Raw genomic sequence first — 23,280 nt, 5'->3', positions numbered from 1 at the left:
GTGTTCATTGCCACTGAAGTCCATCCCTGTGCACAGATCCTATCCTAACTCCTTTGTAAATCTCATTCTGAGACATTTTTTGGAGAAGCAGGTAAATTTGGCTTGAGTTTCCTTCTGCCCTGTGCTGGTGGATTCTCATCCAGATGAATCTTGATGTTTGGAAACATGCTAAAAAGGAACTGGGTGAGGAACAAATTGTGCAACAGTGGGTTTTTTTATGGCTGCTTTTTCAAACACCTCCTTCATAAATTCTATTAACATTTTCAATTTGCAGTATATTACTGATGTCCCCGTGGAAACGAAAAAGATAGATTTCAGTATTGTCTGGATGAAAACAAGGCTTGTTGGACTTGGTGTGTCTGTGTATGAATAAACAGAAAGTAAAATCCATCCAACAGTGAGACATCTATTATTTTTTTCTGGACATTGGTGGGCTAATGAGTAATCTGGGGAGTCTGTTGTGGCAGGTGCTCAACATAAACCAAACTGCAACTACTCCTAAATGCGTTCATTATAATTCGTAACTGACAGTTCACTTGAGTGCCAAGCCACACTGTGCTGCAGGCTGAGGGAGACCCCATTCAGTCCTAGGCAAAAGCTGCACACTCACTGAACAGTCAGGAATGACTCATTCTGCAGAACTGGGTTGTCAACAGAAGTTGCTCCAAAACAATAGCTCTTTTTTTTCCCTAGAGCTGGCTCTTCCTGTCATTCCTTTAGCTGAGCTTTTCTTCCCATGTGTGGTGACTCCCTAGATTTCCTTTGCTCATGCCCTGTCAGTCCCAAGCTCAAGATCACTCACTCTGCTGTAATGTTGCAATCCTTGTAGCTCTACCTGCCACAGATGCATCTGCAGTGTTTAACATGCGGTTCTGTACAGGTGTCGCTCCACAAAGTGGGGGTCACCCATCCAAAACACACCTCCCCACCAAGGTAAAGACTCTGAGGAACTGTTCATGTTGTTCTCCTTCCTGTGCTTATATGAAGTTTGTTTGCTTGTTTAGATGGCTGCATAAATTATAACTTTCAAAATCTGAAGGACTAAATGGAAAGGTTTTAACCTTTCCCCGCTAATCTGTAAGGAACATCTCTTTTGTGTTACGGTATTGCTGGGTTTGGAGTTGAGTGAATGAATTGTCTGTGGATAGCAACTTTATTTTCTTGTGAGCTGGTTCTGCATCAGCTATGCCCAAGCAACGTCAGCATTTTAAAAGTTGCAGAGGCAGGCAGTAAATCCTTTGGAGGAATTGTGAAAATGGATACCCTTATTGAATATCAAGTTATGAATTACTGGTAGTCTTAAGAGGGAGGAGGAGAAAATGTGAATCTGAAGGAACACAGGGAAAAGTGGTTGTACAATATGCATGCATTCCTCCAGGTCAGGAGCCTCTTCAGCAAAAGGAATAGGAACGAGTTGTTGTCCAAGGACTGGGTCTCAGCTGTGAGAGCTGTGTGCATGCTAGGATAGGTTTTTAGCTGGATGAAACAGAGAGGGAACCCTGTAAAACTGAGCTAAAGCCCACAGAGGTGCAAGAGTTCATTAATTTTGTTTCTGTTCACCCATTCCTAAATCTAAGTAGTATTTTGTTAATCTTGCACTCGAATGAAGCCCATTCATTCTCTTCTTTAACCTTGGTACTTGTCTAGCATTAACAGTGAGGCCCGGTTGACCACAGACTTGCTTTCTCCCAAGCAAGTGTGGTCCATAACTAGGAGCACTGCCTCCCACATGGAGCGTCTCACCCGTCTACAAGATCCAGGGGAAGCCTGAGGTGGCAAGGCGCTGCTTCATTCATTTGCCTAGGCTAGCTTGAGGTTGGGTTGCCACCAACTTCTTCCAGTGGTGAGGGTTAGCCCAAGTGTTTGTGGCAGAAGTTAGAGGAGGGAGAGAACTTGAAATCCAGAAATCCATTGTTAGTTTTCATCAATGTGCTTATGATGTGGGACAGGATAGGGATCCTACAGCCTGGAAGCTTTGAGTACAGACTGGACAAAAGATGTTCATGTGCCACTCTTGGCTCAGAGAGCTGAAATATAAAACAGTATCAGTGGCACTGGTGGAAATGCATGAATACACTTACAGGTGATATTGAATTTGCTTTACCGCTGCTTGAAATTATGAGGGTGCAGAAACATTTCCTCAGTGCCATCCCAGACTCAAATAGTTGTCTTCTCTTTTGTGGTGCACATCACAGGATTCCTAGTCATGCTCAAGTCTAGTTAAACATCTATTTATCAGATATTTATCGGTTGGTATGTTCCACGCCATAGGGCTGACATGTTATACTTACTGTTTTGAACATCATCATGGGATAGCTGTTGTTACATTTGTTTTTAATGGTGGTGAAAATTCAAGCACCATAATTACCATGAGGATTGTTAGCATGGATAAGTGCAGGTAACATCAAATCCCTCATAATGTAATGCTCAGGCAATAACTAAAGGACATTTCTTCAGCTTCTCTCTCTTCTTGCAATAACATTTTCAAAATGTAAGTGTGTGTGGTCGTAACAAACCTGCCAAGCTCCCTCTGCCTTGGGAAGTATAAAAAATACAAATTATCTGTAAATACCAGCAGTGGCATTCAAAGAATGATGCAGCTTTCCTACCCTGAAAATACATGCTGCCAATACAAGTATGCCTGGGATAAAAGTTTCTGCTCATTTTCAGCCCTGGCAAGGCACCAGCACATCAACTCTCTTCATAAAAGTGGAACGGGCAGAGCGCCTTGTTCTGACTAATAATACAGTTGTCCTTCCTTACCCTTCTCTTTGGTTTCAGTTAACTTCTATGGAAAGGGGCTTGCATTGGGCAGAATCACACACAGGGGCTGCCGGCCAGGCTCTCTTCTCACTTCAGGAAATTTTGTGTGGACTTCCTTTGAATTACTAGTATAAATGAGAGGGAGGACCAAAGATCTGAAAATCTTATGGTCCACGTCATGCATTTGTTCTACCAAGTTTTCCTACCAGTACTCAGCACAGGACACTGCTTGAATAAGTACCAGGCATCTATGTAAAACAATGTCTTCCAATTCCCATATTTTTTTCTGTTTAATGACAGGTTGAAGCTGTTTATTACTTTGCTGTGGGTGATGTTCCCATGGACACAAAGCAGCTGCTCCTTGAGAAGCTTCCTCATGGCCCCTGTCCAGTCAACACTGTATCTTTCAATGCTAGGGAAGATGAAACTATTATTTTTCTGAAAGAGTTGAGCCGCTTGGCCTCTGGCAGGTATGACAAAGAAGCAGCACAATAATGATTTTTCAGTACTTGTAAAGTGCTTTGCTGTAGGAATGGTGTCTGAAGATATCTGGGCATAATCCCTGTTTTCCTCCTGAGGAAAATGAGAAAAAGCGTTTCAGTAAGTGATCTGGGGAAACTGGGGAAATAGTCTAAGGGATATGACTAAAATGCAGGACCTATTCAAACTTCATGTATGTGCCCACTGCCTTGCAGAAAGGCCATTCCTTTTTTGTATCTTAAATTGTCTGTCATCTGCTCCTCTTTTGAACCCTGAAAAATTGTGTAGAGGAGAGAGTCACCACATAAACTGGAACAAGTTTTCACTGTATTGCTTTGCATTCTGGTAATATCCACAGGCACCAGCAAAGGATCTAGTTTTTTGTTGGATAAAGTGCCATACAGGCATATACTGGAAAGGTAATGCCTGTCCTAAATGGGCAGCTCCTGGAACAAGAAAACTGATGTGTTGTTATCCATCAGGCCTGGTTGTGTGGAAATACAGTTCTGTACCATGCTCTCTAGCACCTACTTGGTATGGCTGATGGAAACCGATACATTCCACATGGCTTGTTGGCTACTTTATCCTAAGAATCAGCCTTCAGTAGAAAGGGATAATAAAAGTTCAATCTTGATTCTGATATCAAAATAAGGAAAACAAACAACCATATGCAAAACCCCACAATACCAAACTCATGCTGAACAGCAGGAGGGCAGTAGGAGTCTAGGTATTTGCCTGCTTAACAGAAGTCACAGTGCAGTTACAGAGCTGTGAAATGGCTGCTAGCTTTTTCTGTTTCACTGTTGTTTGTGCAAGAGTGGGAAGTCCTCCAACAGTAGAAATCTCCCAAATGACAGCAGAGCAATTGGGAAGATGGCAGCTGCTTAGCTCTTTTATAGCCATCTGTGTTTAGAAGTAGCTTTTAAGAGATGGAATGTCTGCCAAAAAATGAGACTGTGGGAAAGTGTTGTTTGCTCTGGTCTGATATGTGTCTGAAATGATTGTGGTCACTTAAAACTGTGGTACCTCCATGATACCAGGTACATTACCAGTCACCATCCCTCATTTTCTTTTGGCAGTGTTTTTCCCTCCTTTATAAAAGGAAAGTGAATGTTTCTTGTATGGTGGAGAAAGAGGCAGGAAGATTTGTGGCAGGGACCTGAGAGGAATTGTGTTCAATACGATTCCCACTGTCTTCTTTTTGCATGAGTCTAGCTTTGTGCAGATACTTAGTGGGCCAATTAATATCTTGCTGGTGGGTATTTGCCCGATAACTGACTTGAACTCAGTTTTCCTGTAGGAATGTCCAAGTTCATGGGCTTTTCATGACTTAAGCCTGTTTCTAGTGTAGTTCTGGTTTAGAAACACATCTTTTTCCTGCTCTGCGAGCTTTTCTGTTCTGACAATGAGGGTAAATGAAGTCTGCTTGACTTCCTGATTTGTATGTCGATAATGAAATAAATGTTCCTGTTGGGCTTTCAACTGGGAGGATTAATCTGATAAAAAGGTGTTAGTGTCATCTCAGACATCTCAAATGACACGCTTGCTCAGCATGTTAAAAGCATTAATTAAAAATAGATTTCCAGGAGATTGAAAAGGAAGGTGCCTCAGAGTAAATAATACCAAAATGAAAGGATGTTCTTCATGAAACAACTTAAGAATGTACTTAAATATATATAAAAGCTTTGATAATATTAACAGTGGTGGTGTAGCTGAAGGTTTGGATATCTTGAATAGATGAGCTAATAATTCTAAAGTTGTACACCATTATGATCTTGTGTATGTGACATAAATCTTGTTAAAATTAGGGAAGTATTTATGTAGTTTGTGTACCGGTGAAAACTCATTTTGTATTACAGATTCCATGCTTTTGCTGAGAGGAATGACTATAGAGATGCTGCTGGACCGGCACCAAATTGTGAAGACGATGGAAAAGGTCTAATTGCCCTGAATTCCAGAAAAGTGAAGAGGCGATTACCCCTAGGTAGACAACATGAAAATCAGGATGATACTGATTTTCTCAGGGAGGTTTCAGAATAGAAATGTAATATAGGAACTTGCTAAATGTAAAATCAAAAGAAGCTTTCTGTAGCCATGGGTGGGGTGAGGACAGGACTGGTCAAACGGAAATTCTGTGGATGGGAAGGAGAGGGAAAGGAAAAGAGAGAAGTGAACAGACCAGAGGATGTGCATGTAAGAATGAAAGAGAAGTGAAAAAAAGGACAAGAACATTTGTTTAGGGAAATGAAGAGTAGTCCTGGTGTTCTTATGCCAGTGACCTTGTGGAAGTGTATAGGGAAATGGCAGAAAGGAAGGGGGGTAGTGTGGAAGACCAACACAACTACATCAATGCAGGCTAAGTTCATACATAATATAAGGGGATTAAATCCGTGAGGTTGACTTGCTTCTCTCAAGATCTGAATTTCTCATAAAGACAGGCAATGACCACAGTAAAATAACCATAGAGAACATGTTGGAAAGAAGGGGGGAAAATTTGATGAAAAAGAACCCAGAAGGAAACAACTAACAGAAAGAAACAGTTTTACTGTGGGGTGGAGCTGGGCAGAAAGCTCTCAGTATGTTTGTTGTTAGTCACAGTGCTACTTCCTCTGGGATAAGTCAGCCTTACTGTTCAGTGGGACTGGACTGGGGTTTCAGCCAGGCCGGGAGGAGACCAGCTTGGGTGTGAAGTGAGGCTGTGTATGTCAAGTTTGATCTCTTTATCAGCAGGACATTAAATTAAAAAATAATTTATTTTAAACATTAGGAGGCAAAAGACACTTTATTCTAATGGCTCACATCCCCATTATGCCGGGGGGCATTAGTGTTGCCCCAAAGGTGGAACAGTGTTGTCCTCTTCTTACTGCTAGGGAATGTATGGCATAAGGTGGATTTAGTGATTCACCTAAGGTCGTTTGTCAGTCTTGGACTAAATGGCCCCTATTTCCTGGGTTGTAGTCTAGCTCCTTGTGGACTAACCTATCCTTCACTAGGACCGTGATTGTAACAGTATGAGAGAACCACAGTGGGGGTCCAGAAATAAGAGAGTGATGTGTCACCTGGTTGTTTTGCTTCGTGAAGGGACACTCAAGCCTCACCCATGCAGGGTTTAGAAACCTGCACTAGAGTATGCTTCAAAACCCCATCTCTCTTTCCGTACTAATTCAGAGCAGTATAATGATCTCTTCAGTCTGCTGAGTGGACCCCAATTGGGGGTGTGTGTGAGGGAAGCTGGCTTCCTCTCCCCCTCGGGCAGTCACCCTGCTTCTATAGATGGGCCTAGAGCTCCTGTATGACTGATATTACTTCCTCACCACTCTTTCTAAAGCTGAAAGCTGAATAGCTTTAATCGCTCAAAAGGGCAGTAATCCCCTTGAAGTGCATTGTCTGTTGTGTCTTATTGCTATTATGGAGTAGAATTTACACATTAAAAAGGAACACAATTAGCTTTCTGCATTTATGGGGTATTATAAGCACAGTTGTGACATCACTGGCAGCCAATCGGAGTGTTGCAGTTGTATGCAGAATCTAAAAGTCCTTTCAGAAAAGAAAACACATTGGAGACATTATTCTGGTCTGTGTCTGATGTCTCTTGTTTCAGAGACTCCTTCAAGGGTGTAGAAGGCAGTAATAATAAAAGTGTAGATTACTCACTAATGGGCTCTGAAACTGGTTCTTGGATGTGTGGCATAAACTATACAAGGAAATAAATAGAAAATGAACCAGAGATTTAATCTTCCAAATGTGGTGTTTCTTGAAAATAAGGGGAGGCACAGGAATATTTTGATTATGTTTCTTTTTGCACCACAAATGCAGCAGCTGGAAACCAAAACTCATCACTGTGTTTTATGGACTGAAGCTGTTGTAAGGGCATCTGATAGTTTTCTGGGTATCCACTGAATAAGAGAGTTTTGCAAATACAGGATATCTTCATGTTCACCCTTTTTCATCTTCCTAACGAAAACGTCAGAAGTGAGCTATTTAAACCTTTAGATAAGAGCTCCATTCTCCCCTGTTTTGCATCATGAGCAGTCATTTAGAAAGCAAGCATGAGAAACTACCAAATTTCCATTTTTTTTACACTCATTTTGAGTGGGTGCTCGATATGAAAACAGGTGTAAGCCAGTAAAGAATTCAGGTCCCTATGTTGGCAGACTCAGATTTACTTAAGGCAGAGAAATACTCTTACATAAAGCCAAATTTCACCCATGTGGTGATTATCTCTTTATCCAGCACTGATTTTGCTATTATCACTTCTGCCTCCATTCTTTGTGTAGCTTCTTCAGCTGCAGAAGTAAGCAATCCTGTTATGTAGTTAAAATCCTCAGTGGAAGGGAGGTGAAATTTAAGTTGGAACCTGAAGAGAGAGGGCAAGAGATGGTGGAAACTGTGGAGAAGAAGATTCTTGCTGAAAAGGGGCACACTTGTGTCATCTGCTTGCAGTGACAAGGAGATAAGTGCTAAACAGAGCTTGGAAAGCAATGGTGTTTTGAACTAGATCCTGAAATGAATAGTGGGTTCTCGTTGGCTGAAATAGAAACAACAGTAATTCTCTGTGCCGTGTTTTTCTGTGTGGTGGACTGCTGGTGTGAAGAAAATACAAGTCAACTGAAATCAGGATTTGACTGATGTGAAAAATCCAAAGAGGGTTGTGTCTAACCCTTCCTGTGAACAGTGTATGGCTCTTAGGTGTGCTTGATTGTCCACATTTACCTGGCAGTCACAGGGAAAATTTCAGATTGCTGCATCTAAAATGGGAAGCAGAAGAGTGCCAGCCTCTGCCATGACACTGAGGTCAATGAACTCTGCACTGTTTATGTACACGGACATGGGAGCGACCGAACCCTCCCTTTGGGAAGCCAGGATAATGATTTAAAAGCAGCTGCTTTGCCTACAAGCTGTAGCAAAGATCATTGTCTCTGCTTTTTCCCTGCATGCGCTTTGTCTAGGCTGAGCAGCGTAACCTTGGCCTGGCAAACCTCTGCGCTATGTGCAGAGAGTGATGCAGATAGCTGCCCCGCGGCACCACATAGGATACAAAGTCCATTTGCTTTGTCCATTTGCCCAGTGGGAAAGGGGCATGATTGGGCTACGTTGAGTTTCGGTGCTGCTTGACCTGGCAGGTACAAATTACAGCTGCCAACTCCCCTCCAGTGCCCTCTAAGTGGGGACCTTTAAACCAAGGCTTGAGGGAATGATGCTGTGTTCTGCTGCCACGCAGAGGCTGAGGAAGGGACCAGCAGTGAAAAGACGAAAGGCAAGTGAAGTTTAAAATAGACCTTTTCCCCTTCTGTTTGGATTTGCTTGCTTCTTGTGGTCTATGTCAGATAATCAGAGAAGTAAGAAATGCTTCTGTTTTCCATGAGTTGCTTTTGCATTGGTATTTGCTTGATGTTTCAAGGATATTGTAGATTTTGCTTTTTTTTTTCTTTGTTATGGGCTTTTATTCTAAGCAGGTTTTGTGTCTTGAGTATGAAATTAAATGTGTTAGAGTGGCTTGTGGAACTGGATGAGTTTGTCTGCTGGGAGGTAGGTGTGGAAAAGCCGCTTCTTTTAAGACTGCCTGACAGTGTTAAATGACTGGGAAATGGAAATGAGGGCGGTTATGAGTTTCCGTGTACATGTGCCAGTGTGTTTGTGTTTTCACCTAGACCTTTCTTCTCGATTCACCGTCGTCAGCAAAATGCTTCTGCCCCTCACCGCAGGCTCTCCCCACACCCACACCCATCCCCATCCTCGTCCTCTTTTTTGGGGCCTCCCCTTCAGAGCAGAAATGCTGTTTAACTGAGGGCAGGGCATGTCTGAAATGGGATCCGGTGTGAGAGGCTCTGTGGGCTCGCCATGGCCGTGGAAAGCCAAACCCAATGGCACAGGCCAGGGGTAGGCAAGAGGGCGGTAAGGCCGGTTCCCTCGTGTGTCTGGGGGCCTCCCTCTGGCCCTGTGGTGGTTTTTGAATCGGAACCAGGGGTCCCCAGGGTTCCAGCCCTGGTGACCGTTAAACTGCCACCCAAAGCAGCTGAGGAGGGGGAGCAATTCACTGTGGGAGGACAAGGGGGCCCTTTCCTCCAAGGGGGGTGGTTTTCAGCTGCTTTTTGGTTGGTGGCCCCCCAAAATGGCAGAGCTGAAGTGTGAGCGCAGAAAACTTAAACCAAAGAGAGGTTTGTGCTTTCTTGGTCGTTTTTAAATGTTGAACTTTTGAGGGACAGGCTTCAGTTTGAGAACCACACCTGGAAGATAATATACATTGTATGTGCATGTGTCTTTTGAGTTTGGGGGCTCAGTTTTGAAAGGCACAGCTTTTGCTTCCCGCTCCTCCTTAGCTGGAGAAGAAAAGAGGCAGAGTCAGAGGTGGAGGTGAACCTCCCCTGTAGAGGGGGAAAGGCGGTTTGGTTGTCACTGCTTGCAACCTGCTCTCCCAGTTAAACCCAGGAAAAGATGTTCCAGCTCATTGCAGCTTTCCAGTATCTGAAGGGGGCCTACAAGGGTACTGGGAGAGGACTTTTTACAAGGGCCTGTAGTGATAGGACAAGGGGTAATGGGTATAAATTGAAATCAGGGAGGTTTAGATTAGATATCAGGGAGAAATTCTTCACAGAGAAGGTGGTGAGGCACTGGAACAGGTTGCCCAGAGAAGCTGTGGATGCCCCATCCCTGGATGTCTTCAAGGCCAGGCTGGATGAGGCTTTGAGCAACCTGGTCTAGTGGAAGGTGTCCCTGCCCATGGCAGGGGGGTTGGAACTAGATGATCTTTAAGGTCCCTTCCAACCCTAACCATTCTATGATTCTATGATTCTATGTTGCCAAGTGAAAGGTTTCCTAAGCAAGTTGACCTTCACCAACGTGCTCTTGTTGATGCCTGCGTTTGTCCTGTGTAATGAGTGTCATCAAACGGACTTGCTTTGAAAGTCCATGCAGGTTTACCTGGCTGTGCTGCAGCATAAATAAGGAAAAAAATACTTTCTTGTGTAATAGCAATTCAATACACAGTAACAATAATGCTGTAAAATTGATGAGTCCATGATATCAGTTTAAGGGGAAATTGGGCAACACAATGGTACTGTCAGTATTGTTTTAAAGGTAGTTGAAATATGCATAATTCCTTTAATATTTTCAAACATAACATAAAAACATTCATAAAATTTAAATCTGGATCCCCGTATTTGACAGCTTATGGAGGATATCCAGGTTTTGTTGGAGATAGCTTCACTGGAATTGCATTCTCAACAGTCTTAAAATTATAAAAATGCGCATGTTTGGTATGAATGTGTGTTTTGTGGTTTTATACATATTCAGTGGCTGACTACTCATCAGAAAATCTCTAGCTCTCTACTTGCTTGAATTTTGCCAATGTTCAGATTTTGTATGCCTTGCATTTCTGGGGAGGGTTTGTTTATAAAAGAAAAGTTGACTTCTTTTTTTGAAGAGAATAATTTTCTGAAACTTAAAATGTAATGATAACAGACTATGGGTTTGGGATTTTTTTCCCCCCCCCTCCCTTTGTGTTTTATTTTGTGGAATGATCTGCTGTACTAAAGCTTGTTGCGGTGTAGGAGATGTTGATCTTTGTCATAAGGGCAGTTGTTTTTGAAATGCATGAACGTCCCAGGAGATGGCAGTGTACAATAACTCATTTCAAAACATTTCTTGGAAACTAAAAGCGTTTCACAATTTAAAATTGAATTGTTATTTTGTAAAACGTTCATATTATTATTTCAGGGAAGTTTATCAAAGAACAAAATGATTAGATTTGTTGGTTTACTGATAGCCTACTTTAAGTAGTCAAGTTTGCATGTCTTATCTTTCATACAGTGAACCACTGCTGTATATTAACTGAATCACTAGATGATAAGATATAGTTTGCCTTGTTCAGCATCTTTATGTGCAATTCAGTAATAGGCTGTAATCTGCAATAGGTTCTAGACTGCAGCTGTGGCTAGGATAGCTTACAATTCGGTTTCTTTTATATTTCTACTGGAATATTACACACAGTTTTTCTGTATTGTACTATATTGCAATTTAAACTCTAAGACTAAGGTAATTTAACACACTTTTAGTAGTATTCATACAGCATAGATATACATGGTTCCTCAATTTTAATAATTGCACTCTCCTCAATAAATACATATTTTAACTTTTTAAATAAAGATGAATATATATTGAGATTAAGAAAACCTTGTATCAACTCCAGGTTTGGATTTTTCCAATTTTTTGAGAATATAGCTTGACAATAAAACATTTTAATTTTTACAGTAATTATTCATGACTGTTGAGAATTGTTAGGATGAAAATAATCTTAGCAAAATTTCATCACATTATCTTCAGGGAAAGAATATTTAATTTATATAAAGGTATTATGTACTTTAAGGGAATTGAAAGAGTTGAAAATATCTCCTCTTTAAAGTTTCAGAGTTGGGTCTAGTATTTGGAGCCAGCTTTTGCAATGAAGTCCAGGAGACAAATGTGTATTTCTTTGTGTAGTTTCCTTATTATTATACAAGAATGTTAAAAAGGATTAGCTTCCTTTGTGGGAAGAATCTGTGGCCAACTCTGGAGGTTACTTCCACCAGGCTAAGCACCTCTCATGTCCTGGTGCCAGCTTTGAGCTCTTTTATGAAGTCTATTAAAGAACAGCACTTGTCACTGCAATGGGACCTCAAGAAAACAAAGTTATGTGGCACCATCTGGATGAACCCAATGACTTAGTGGTAATTGAGGAGTTATAAAAAGCAGAAATTGTCTCAAGATGTCAAGTTCTTTTTATGATTTCTTTTGCAGTAGCTGGTGTCCGTGAAGATGTCTTTTTGATCTGGAAGGAGTTGGAGGAAGCCAGGAGTATAGTAGGACAAGTTCAGAAAATTTTATCAGAATCTGACCAGCCTCCTTCTCAAGATGGTATCATTTGTGTTTCTTTCAAGAGAGTTGCCATTATATTAATGATCAATATTTTATTTGTGAAGAGTTTTGATTACATGCCAATTTGGGGCTGATTTTCTCAGAAATGTCTCAATACAGGTAGCATCTATACTTGGCATCTAAACCTAGGCTTGCTTAAAACTTTCTATTACAAATCTTTATTTACTACTGCTTAAACTTGCTGAACTTTACCAGCTCAGGCTGAAATGCACCATTTTTAGTTCACCAGTGACTACATTTAGAAATTGCCTAGGTTTCAGGGTACTGAAATTCATGTTTCCTGGTCTCTCCCTCTCTGTCTGGGCCAATAAATCTTTAGCTTCATTCTACACAGTGCTGGGAAAGTACTTAATCTCTCTCCCATCACAGTCCTCTTGGGACAGCTTCTAAACTGTTAGTTAGTTCATTCCCCTAAAAAGGAAGAAATATGGGTTTGAAATCTTTTAGTCAAAGGTAGAGGACTGAAGCTGATTCTGGATGAGTGCTCTGACAACTCCTGTATTAAGAAACATGGAGGAACACCCACATTTCTTCACTGAACTAATAGTTCCCCCCATTATGTCTGACCTAGAACATGATCTGTTTATTCTGTGCATAAGGATTGGACTGAGCCCTGCTGAAGACAGAAGCATAGCTGGTTTCTGAATCTCTGGGAGGCTTAAACAGGGGATGGTGAGGAGCTACTCATCCCTGCTGAGACGGAGGTGCTCTGGGCATGCTCTAGAGCAGAATGATCACACTGACAAGACTTAAACACTGAAAACTTAGGAATCTGCGGAGTCTAGGCAAGTTCAGTGTTGGACCGCAACCGAAGGGGTGGATTTTCAGGATCATAGCTGTGGCTGTGAACTGCCTATGTTCTGCATTAGTCCCTGGTTTTAAGGTACTTACGTGGTGTCTGGTGGTATTTTTTGCATAAGTTGATCAAGATTCAGGTTGACTTACCGCAAGTCATCAGTGAATTTGTGTAGCTCCAGTATTGGTTTTGCAGTGCAATTGCTTTTGCTTTGGCTAGGTGAAAGCTGGGGCTAGATGCCCTTTTCTGGATCACCTGCTGAGGAACACTTTGCTCAGTCTGTTGATCAGTCACCTGAAGTCTCAGCGGTGAGTTGTAGGGTGGTGATGGTGATGATTTGAAGCTGGGTGAAGATTTCCGAGACTTAAGCTTGAGTTTATTCTTCTGTGAAGGCATAACACAGTTTTTATACTGATAATAGCATCTTCTGAATTAGCAGGAATTCTCATGAAGTTAAACAGCTGTACTGTAATGCTTATAAACAAAAAGACCACAGTAAAGCTGCAAGGGCAGCCTTAATTTCAGTGTTTATTTATGTGCTCCTGACTATGCAGCTTTAATATTCTTTTAGTGTTTGTCTTCATATATAACCACCTCAGAAAAAAAGAATAAAAGAAATTAAATTACAGTGTGATTTGCCAGTTCTTCAGCATTATTTGACTGTTGCCCATTGATCCAAATAACTACAGTCTTTTTGTTTGCCTGCATTTCTTCTTGGTTTTGCCTTCCTGATCTCTTTAAAATGCTCTGCTGCAAAATGTTAGTTAGTTCTGAAGACTGCAATGTTCTTCAGGAGAAGAAACAGAGAAAAAGACGCAAAATTTCAGCTGACTCTCCAGATAATGCACTGATTACTTGAACAGGGGCATGACCTTTTACCAAAAGCATAAGGAAGAAAGAAAACAACAGTTTTCTTTTAAAAATTATGTGAGTGCATTAGTGACACTTGCCACCCTGGCTGTTACAAGGACTATAAGCATTTGGAAAGCAAGTTTCCCTATGAACAGGCTCCGACCCTGCACCTGCCCTGAAGTTGGACGATCTCTGTGTTTGTTAAGGCCGTGGATGTTTCCATAGGTTTGTTTATAGGTTCAGGATCTCAGTACTCTTGTCACTGTATCTGCATCTAATCAGAGTAGACATTTATACCACCTATGTCCACCAAAACTGAAGTGTGACAAAATAAATTCACCCTGCTATGAGACCCACTGCTGAGCCATTTGGTTTAGGTGTGGTTTACTGAGCTAGTGATGAGTGAGTGTGGAGCCCTGTGTCCTGTTACCAATATCCAGAGATGTGCAGTGCCCAACCTTATGATGGTCCTTAGGAAATTTCTAAGACAACGTGACATAAAAGGGTAAACATGAGAACAGTCATACCAGATCAGACAAAAAATATGCTGTTTCTTTCAGTATCAATTAAAAACGTGTAAAGGAGAGTGTAGAACTAGAGAAAATGTCAATATGGTACACAAGTGATCTGTGACTTGAGATACATGCAATATTCAGCCTATAAAAATGCAATATTGCAGAGAAACACAGTAAAATCTCTTCCAAAGATGTTGTAGTTTGCCTTTTACTTTAAATGGCTTTCTCAGAAAAAGACCAATGACAATGCTAGTCCATATTCTCAACTTTATTTTCAACGATATCTTCTCTTGTTTCATTTTCTCAAATGATTCTCCTTGAAGTTGGATATCTTATGCATGAATCTTTTCTGGCATTTTGTAATTCAGCCAATATGCAGGTTAAGTCAACCTTCATACTACTAAGACTATCCCCCTTCTATGTTGATCTTCTAGTCATTTATCTTCTTTGCTCTCTGTCTTCTGATGGGTTTGTTCCATTTACAAAGGAATTTGCTCCAAAGAAATGCCTGATAAGCAAGAAGAACCCAAACCCACAACCTAAGTGGAGATTATTAAAAATCAGTCAGAAATATTCTCTCACTCCAAAGCTGTCAGCGAAGCAGAACAAGTCTGAAAATTTTGACCACAGCATTGTAGCCTGTTTCTGAAAATACTTTATCCAAAATGAATCATGTTATAGAATTTTTTAAAATTTTAAAATATTTTCTTTATCGGCAGCCAAAGCTGATCATCCACTAAAAAAGTGCACATCTGACCAATATTTGTCTTCCGAGAAGTGGTTGCAGAAGTATGGCTTGAAGGCTCAGAAGCTCACACTGTATGATGCGCTTGCCGATTGTACTTTTCGCCATGCAGATGGCATTGTTGACATAAAAACTAAGCCAGAGGATGAATCTTCACAAACTGATGCTGTGAGTATTGGTCATTTTCGCTCAGTGTCCTGTAAGGTGATTATTTTTTTCTTTTAAACCTTGGAAACTTGACTGAGAGCTGAATTTATGATAAAGTGTATGGTCTGTTGTTCTCTGTTTTTTGTTAAAACCAGCTTATTAGTGGAATGGGAAAAAGATGGTCATAAATAAGATTGTTTCAAAGGGCTATTTGAAAATGACCCTTTCAAGGACTCCTTCCTGGTCCACATATATAATCTGCAAGGGAGAAGCAGGGCTGGCTTAAGCAATGCCTTCTTTTTCTATGTCTTTATGTGAGGTAGGGCAAAGATTGCTTGTCATCTTTATTTTTCCGTAGATGAAGTGTTGGTCTCAGCTGCTCCAGTGTTTGCAGATCCTTAAACAGATTTGGATTAATTTGTCTCCTATTTGTTTTTCTCAAGCTTTACCATTACCTGTTTGATAAACTTATGTTCTTGCTAGCTACATGAATAAAATCTGTTTCTATTGACTTTTGCTAGGAGCAAATTCTGTGACAACCCTGTCCTGTGTTTATTTCTGCACCTGTTCATGTGCAACAAGCATGCACCTTTTAAGTTTGCTTGCCAAATATTAAAGGCACTGCAAAATAATGTGTTTTGGAACATGAAAACTATTTTTCTTGGCTGTAGGAGACAAAGAGGAAGGTAATTCATGCAAAATACTGTGACAAGTTTGTACATACCTGCTGGAAAGATGGATCTGTAGTTCATGTATACGTTAGTAAAGGGAAGTATAAGCAATATGAAGAGAAAATGAGGATGGCTCTCAGACAATTGGAAGAAAGGTTAGTGTTCTGTCACATAAAATCCATTTGTATGGTTTTATATTGGTGTTGAAATGTTTGACATTTACTGTCATAATGAGCTGAAGTGGTTGGTAAACTGCCAGTAGCTGTACTAAGCAGAAATCCATTTTAGATCAGAATCTTCTGTGTAGGATTTCTTAGTATCCATAAAAGAAAACTGATGAACAGTTTTATCTTTTGTTCTCCTTCTGGAACCCAAATGTGAAAGTCAGTCTGCAAATTATCGAAACACTGCTGAAAGTGCCAAAAATCACTGGGACAGAAGGTGGCAGAGAACTTGCAGAATCATCAGTGAAACTTGCTAAACATTCATCCTGTGTACCTAGGATCTCTTGTGATACCTTGGCTTGTGCCTATACTGATAATGGTACCTTTTGCAATTTTGTGTTGAAGACAAGTTTGAACAGTCTAGATCTGAGTCAGAGCGTGAGCTATGAAGTAATGCTTATGATCAGAAATTCAGTGATAAAGCTAGCTCCCTAGTTTACTTTGCTGCTGCCATACAGATACAGTCTTAGATTTTGTAGGACATCTAGAATGCTGGAGAAGGACTTTTACAAAGGTCTGTAGTGACAGGACAAGGGGTAACGGGTTTAAACTGAAAGTGGGGAGGTTTAGATTGGACATCAGGAAGAAATTCTTCCCGGAGAGGGTGGTGAAGCACTGGAACAGGTTGCCCAGAGAAGCCGTGGATGCCCCATCCCTGGAAGTGTTCAAGGCCAGGCTGGATGAGGCTTTGAGCAACCTGGACTAGTGGAAGGTGTCCCTGCCCATGGCAGGGGGGGTGGAACTAGATGTTCTTCAAGGTCCCTTTCATCCTAAACCATGCTATGATCATATTATTTTATGATCTATGAAAAAATAGGCAATCAGAGGGTCTGATTCGTCTGTCCCAAAGATGCTCTTAAATAGAAGAAAAGGTTTTATATGAAGCCTTTATACCTACATTAGGAGAAGAAGGAAATTTTGAAAATGGATATTGTTGAACCAAGAGAAAGAGTAAATATTGCCTAATGTAAATTAGGACAATGAGAGATCTCACTGAAAAAAAGCAGGATGTGAACTTACATTTTATTGCTGCTTCTTTACAAGAAGTATAACAGCCTGATTACATTTAGCAAGGTCAAACAGAGTTTTGTTATTCCTTTTAGTTTATCTTCATCTTGCTGTATTTAGGATAACATTAACATACTGTGGAAAGAAGATTTGAGGTCAAGGGTTTTGGCGGGTTTATATTTTTGAAATACAGGTCAAGATTATGGGTTTGCTGTTTTGAATGGTTCATCTCATGGTTAAAAAGTCTTGCTAGACCTCATCAAACACTTTGGAGGGAATAACTAATGGCAAAATAGCTATCAGTAGCACATATAATAGGATCCTTTAAGTTTCCATGATATCATTTTTTTAAACCTCTGTGGAGATGAGTCATATTTTTCCCAGGGCCATTATATTCCGCCTGTTAAATGTCTCTGTTTCAGAGCAGACAAGTCGTTTATGACTCTCAAGGGAAATAAGATTTGGACCTGCTGCATCCATTACTGAGGAAATGTTCTTGTACACAGAAGTATGTATGCACATATTTAACTGGTAGGCATCCTCAGATTCTGTTTAAAATGTAAAACTAAGCTGGAATTTCCCAGCTCAAACCACCTGATAACTGACCTTATAAGGGAACTCTATTGCTTTGTCTGTTTTGTCTGTCTCCTACTGAAATTAGGAAATAAAAATGCTTTGTGCTGTTCTATAGTGGCAGAGGATTGGTACATCAAGGTCAATATATGGCTCCTGACAGTGACCAGTAACAGGTGCTTAGGGAAATAGAATGAGTAGAGCAGTGATTACAAGGTCCCTCCTGTTAGATTCTGATATGCAAAGCTCAAAATATCTTACAGACCAGGTTTTGATTTTTTCCTTACCTTCCCCAGGATTAAGTGGCTTCAACAAGGAAGCAGAGGGCTCTTTGGGAATGTGTTTGAAGATGATGTCTATGTTCTTATTGATACATCCCAGTCTATGAAGGACAAGCTGCCACTGGTGAAGGAGAAAATATTTCAGCTCATACAGGTGTGGTAAAGTGATGATTCTGAAGACTGAGGAACATTTTAGAGTAGGCAGATCTTTTCTGGATGGCTGTTACTCTAATTTGTTTTTTCAAATTATATAAAGCAGATTTATAAAAGTATTTTGATTTTTCTTTAATGCACTCTTTTTTTTCATTTGTACAGGTATTTGAAAAAAATTGAGGAAATAGTCAAAATTAAAAAGGCTTAAGTAGTTAAAAAAACCCAAACAAACAAACAAAAAACCTAAGTAATGAAGCACCTTTTGGCATTTTCTTTTTCATTTCTAAGCAGTGTCATCCAATTCCACCAGCATGTTGTGATTTGTAATGTGTGTTCTAGATTCACTTTCATACTCTTTCAATAGTGTGTGTAGAATGTTTTGAATTTGCTTGCATCTTACAGTGACTCAGAACTTTGCAAAGGGACTTGCAAAGTGCAGAAGTACCTCAAAAGCAGCGATTACTGGGACACACACTTAAGACAGGATTTGTCTCACCTGGTTTTAGAAATCTACAGTGATGTCACCTAAGTTTATGTTAATATTTGAGAGAAACAAGTGCTGTTAAAACATGATTAATCTTAACTTTTTTAGACCTGAGAAGAGTAGCAGACAAATAAAAATACCATCAGTCTGGCATTGATAGCAATCATTAGTAGGGCTAGAAAATTTAAAACTATAACAGAGAGGTTTCTGAGCTAAGTGCATAAGTGATAGGACTTAGTATGATGTGGCACTCTAGACAGATCAACACTAGAAAGTGATTAGATACAGGAGGTTTAACAGGCAGCTGCACAGAAATGGTGATGAAAGGGAGGCAGAGATTCCAGGGTCTGAAAGTCTGACTAGCTTGCACAAATCTTTCACTCCTTATAGCCTCTGTCCAAAAGCAACTTCAGCAAATTCTTAACTTAATTCTCTCTTGCTGTCCTAGTTCCCCTTGTCAGTGCTGTATGTTTGATTCTCTTCCTCTAAATGCTGTCTTTCTTTGATTCTGATTTTGATTTCCTTTGGTAAGCAGTCATAATCTCTTCCTTATACCACTGTTCACACCCAGTTTTGTCTTCTTCTTGCCCTCCTAGACATTTGCTGTTCAAATAGTTTGAGAAATATGAGTAAATGGAGACTTAGATTGGGAAGTTCTAGTAAGCAATAAATGCAGGCAACAATTTTCTCTGTCTCTTTATGTCTCTCTATACCATAAATGAATCTTATCATAATTTATTGTAACCTTATAATCAAGTATACATTAATTTTTAAAAAAATAGTATTTCAAGGTACAAGTATTCTTTCTTTTAACACTGAGTAAAATTCAGATGCTGTCTTTTTCAGGAACAATTGAGACACAAAAAGAGATTTAACTTTGTGAAATTTAGTGCCCAAGCAGTGGCATGGCAAGAGAAACTTGCTGAAGTTAATGAGGAAAATTTGCAAGATGCTTGGCTTTGGATAAAAGGGCTTGAGGTAACATGGAAACTAATTATCACAAAGCGTGTTTATACAAAGTTGTATTTGTGTTTTCCCTTTCTGTATGGCTGGGGTATTTTTGCATTGACTATATATTTCACTTGAGTAAAATACGGATGATGTATAGACTTGAGCAGATGTGAGTACAACGTATTACCTGTGACAGGTATAATAATTTTTTATCAGTGTACCTGTTTATAAGACCATATTAATTCAACTCGCAGCCTGCTATCTTTAGTAGCCACAATGCAAACATTGGCCAATTTGATTGCTGTAGGAACCGTGACAGTGCTCAGACCCTGTGTCTAAATTTGCCACTCTTGCTGCAGGGCTGCTGCACAGATGAGGGCTGTCGCTGGCAGACGCACAGCTCAGTGGTGATACAGGGAACTGCTGCCAGCGAGCTGGAGGAGCGTTTCTAGTCCCTTTTTGTTGTGTAAAGACAGCTGACTTCAGCTTTCATAGGAATGTGAGTGCAACTACACTCAGACCAAACATCTGTCTGTCTACCCAATATTCTTTCTCCGACAGTGGTCAAAATCTGAGGCTTTTGCCTTGAAACAGAGTAGAAATGCTTGTAGTCAGTCACAGTCAGTCATCAGGCTGATTGTACCTGTCATTAGCTTTAGGACCAGTTAATGTGTCAAATGTAGACAGCAATGTTATGAATACAGGACTGAAAGTCATTCATACAACAGCACAGATATATCCCATGTTATGTTTTCTAACATTAAAAAAAGTTTATGTAATAAAACTCCTCAGCCTTATGATGGCTTTTCTCAAGACTTGATCATGAAATTCCTGGGGATGAGGGAATTGGAGAAGCTACATAGTGTCGCTGAGACTACAAAGCAGGATAAATAACGTGGTGTTCTCAGAAAATGCTAACAGACAAACACATGGAGAAAATAAAGTATTCATGTGGCCTCACTGAGTAGTTGGTGAATACTTACAACTGAGGTTAGTAAATTTACTTTTACTGCCTTCTTTGAGACTTGAAAAGTTGGCTCTGTTAAAGCCATACGTGTGGTACAGCATCATGCAAGTTTGATAATACTTTGAACTACACTAATTCAATACCATCTTGTATATGCATTTGAGAATGGCCTTTTTCATTATTATTCATGAAGTTGTGAATTGTTGATTACAAATTTCCTTCTAAGTTCAGATCTAGATATCTGAAATGGTACAGAGAATGCTGCAAGAGCAGTCTTTTTTTTTTTCGGAGATGACATCTGCTGATGATCTTTTAGTCTGTTTAAAGCAGTGCATGCGTAAGTCTGAGATCAGGAAGCTGGCTTTACAGTGAAGCTGAAATGAATAGAAGATTGCTCTGGAATATTAATCAGAGTAGATCTTTTGATCTCATTTCATACATTGTGGTCCCAGGATGTTGCATAAGGAAGCTGGGCTGTAAAAACTAACTAACTGTTCCTTAAGAATCCCTTAGAGATCATAACATTTAAAATCTTGGGGGTGATTATGCCATGTAGTTGAAGCATGTCCACTTTGTTTAAACACTGATAAAAACAGTGTTCATTTGTAACAACTGAGAAATCTAAAATTAACAACTTCTATGTAAGGTACTGTTGTGGTTTAACCCCAGTCAGCAACTAAGCACCACACAGCCACTTGCTTACCTCCCCCAGTGGGAAGGTGGAAGCAATTGAAGGAAAAGGTAAAAAAACTTGTAGACTGAGATAAGAACAGGTTAGTAATTAAAAATAAATGAAATAAAATAAGGATAATACTACAACAACTACTACAAATGATAATAATTTGTAATGAAAAAGCAATCATCAATAGCAAAAGTGATACAACCTCTCACCACCCGCTGACCAATGCCCAGCCAGTCTCCAAGCAGTGAGAGCCAGAGAGAGAAATCTCTCCTGACCGGCTGCCCCCAACTTAAATACTGAGCATGATGTTTTATGGCATGAAACATCCCTTTGGTCAGTTTGGGTCAGCTGTCCTGGCTGTGTCTCCTCCCAGCTAATTGTAGAGAAGAAGCTGGGAACATAGGTGCAGTATGAGAAACTGGTAAAGTCCTTAACTTAATGTGAGCACTGCTTGGCAACAATTACAAAACATTAGTATGTTGTCAATATTCTTCTCACCACAAATACAAAACTTAGTCTTGTACTAAAACCATCTGCGTGTTATCAGCCTTCTCAGTACAAGTCCAGAACAGCCTCATACTGGCTGCTGTGAAGAAAATTAACTATCCCAATCAAAACTTGCAGAGATACATAGTTATTTCCCTCACATCATCAGCATCCACATTATTTTCCCATGATATAGTGGAAGAAGTTGTTTTGTTTCAAATCAGATCAAAACTAGGTACCATTATTGAAAAGAGCCAGAATGGCCAATTTACATATAATAAGGAGTAAAGTTTAGTAACGTTCCTTACTAAAACGTTAGGAATATTAAATATATTTAACACAAAGAGAATGGTTTCGGCTAGTTACGTCTTATGAATGGGTACTGGTAAGGACTGGTTGTGAATTAGAAGATAGGATTATAAACTACCATCTGAGCTATCTTGCTGCCTGGCCCATACATTCTTACGCAGCCGTTCAGAGCCACTCTCAGGGTGTACCTCCTATTCCATTTCACCTGATTTGCTTACTATGCCGTTTCTAATAGAACTGCTTGCTGGAGGGATGGACTGAATGAAGATTTAACACAATGAGCAGGGCTGAAGAAATAATGCTGTCTTTTATCATGTTTTTGTATGTATGGGTCAATGTTAGTGGTTTATATTTACCTTCTGTAATGCATTATACATGTTGATCCTGAATCTCTTCTCACACCATTACTATCCTGGCTGCCCTCCAGAGTGGTACTCAGGTGTTATACTAGCATAGACCAGACTCATATCTTTTCAGGGATTTTACTTTGGATCCATTTAAAAACTAAGACTAAGACTTCATTAAACACTTTTCCATTCTGATAAAACCTTACTTTTGCCTTAAATTTGGAAAATTTTACACTGAATGTTTGAAAGCTGGAAATCTGAAGACATAAACTGTAATTTTTAGGTTCTTATAAGCCATGAAAAGCATTTTGCTGAGTTTAGAATTGCATTTAATCTAAAAAGAACAAAGACAGATCATGATCACTAAGTATGTGGATGACACAGGAAAAGAGCTAGTATTACTCAAATATGAATTTTAGGGGGGATATTATTGCTTTACTGTGTATTTTTCATTGTTATGGCTAATTTTTATGCAAAAGAAATGATGTTTGCATTGATGTGCTGACGGGGTAGATGTGAGGTAGTCTGAAAAAATAGTTCAGAAAACCGTGAAGTTCTTTAATTATTTTTGAGAAATAAAATTTTACAAATCTTTAGTGGACTTCTTGAATTATTTGATTAAGTAAAATATATATTTCAAGGGAGTGTTAAGAGTTGGCAATCAGAAGCAGCAGTGGGAAAATAGAATAGAACCTATCTTTTATCGTACATCTTCCAATCTTTTTATAGTCTTTTAGTGATTGCTTGTGCGTCTACAGCTCACATTTCCATTGCCAGCATTCTGCTTATGTGTGTTTGCATAAGCACTGAATACCAATTTTGTACCAATTTATGCTACTTTGATACTTGCTTGAGTTTTCTAGCTGTTTGACATAAGTATTTTCACAGTTTTATTACTCATTTCAGTTCAAGTATCCCTTGAATGAGTACACT

The 23,280-nt window shown here is 39.8% G+C and overlaps 1 protein-coding gene across 1 annotated transcript in view; it reads left to right on the top strand.

The window, feature by feature from the left end:
- The window catches only part of VWA3B (von Willebrand factor A domain containing 3B), a gene marked incomplete at its 3' end in the record, with an annotated part of 64,141 nt that overhangs the window by 9,577 nt on the left and 31,284 nt on the right, over positions 1-23,280 (top strand). Inside the window, 7 exon segments of the mRNA XM_010154787.1 lie at positions 3,064-3,233; positions 5,103-5,227; positions 12,019-12,135; positions 15,039-15,232; positions 15,883-16,037; positions 17,984-18,122; positions 19,452-19,583. Coding sequence (XP_010153089.1) covers positions 3,064-3,233; positions 5,103-5,227; positions 12,019-12,135; positions 15,039-15,232; positions 15,883-16,037; positions 17,984-18,122; positions 19,452-19,583 — 1,032 coding nt within the window.

Source organism: Eurypyga helias, unplaced genomic scaffold (genome assembly GCF_000690775.1).
Source record: "Eurypyga helias isolate BGI_N326 unplaced genomic scaffold, ASM69077v1 scaffold11857, whole genome shotgun sequence".
Classification (NCBI taxonomy): domain Eukaryota; kingdom Metazoa; phylum Chordata; class Aves; order Eurypygiformes; family Eurypygidae; genus Eurypyga; species Eurypyga helias.
Note: the sequence above shows the minus strand (reverse complement) of the source record. Positions and strands in the feature narration are given on the sequence as shown.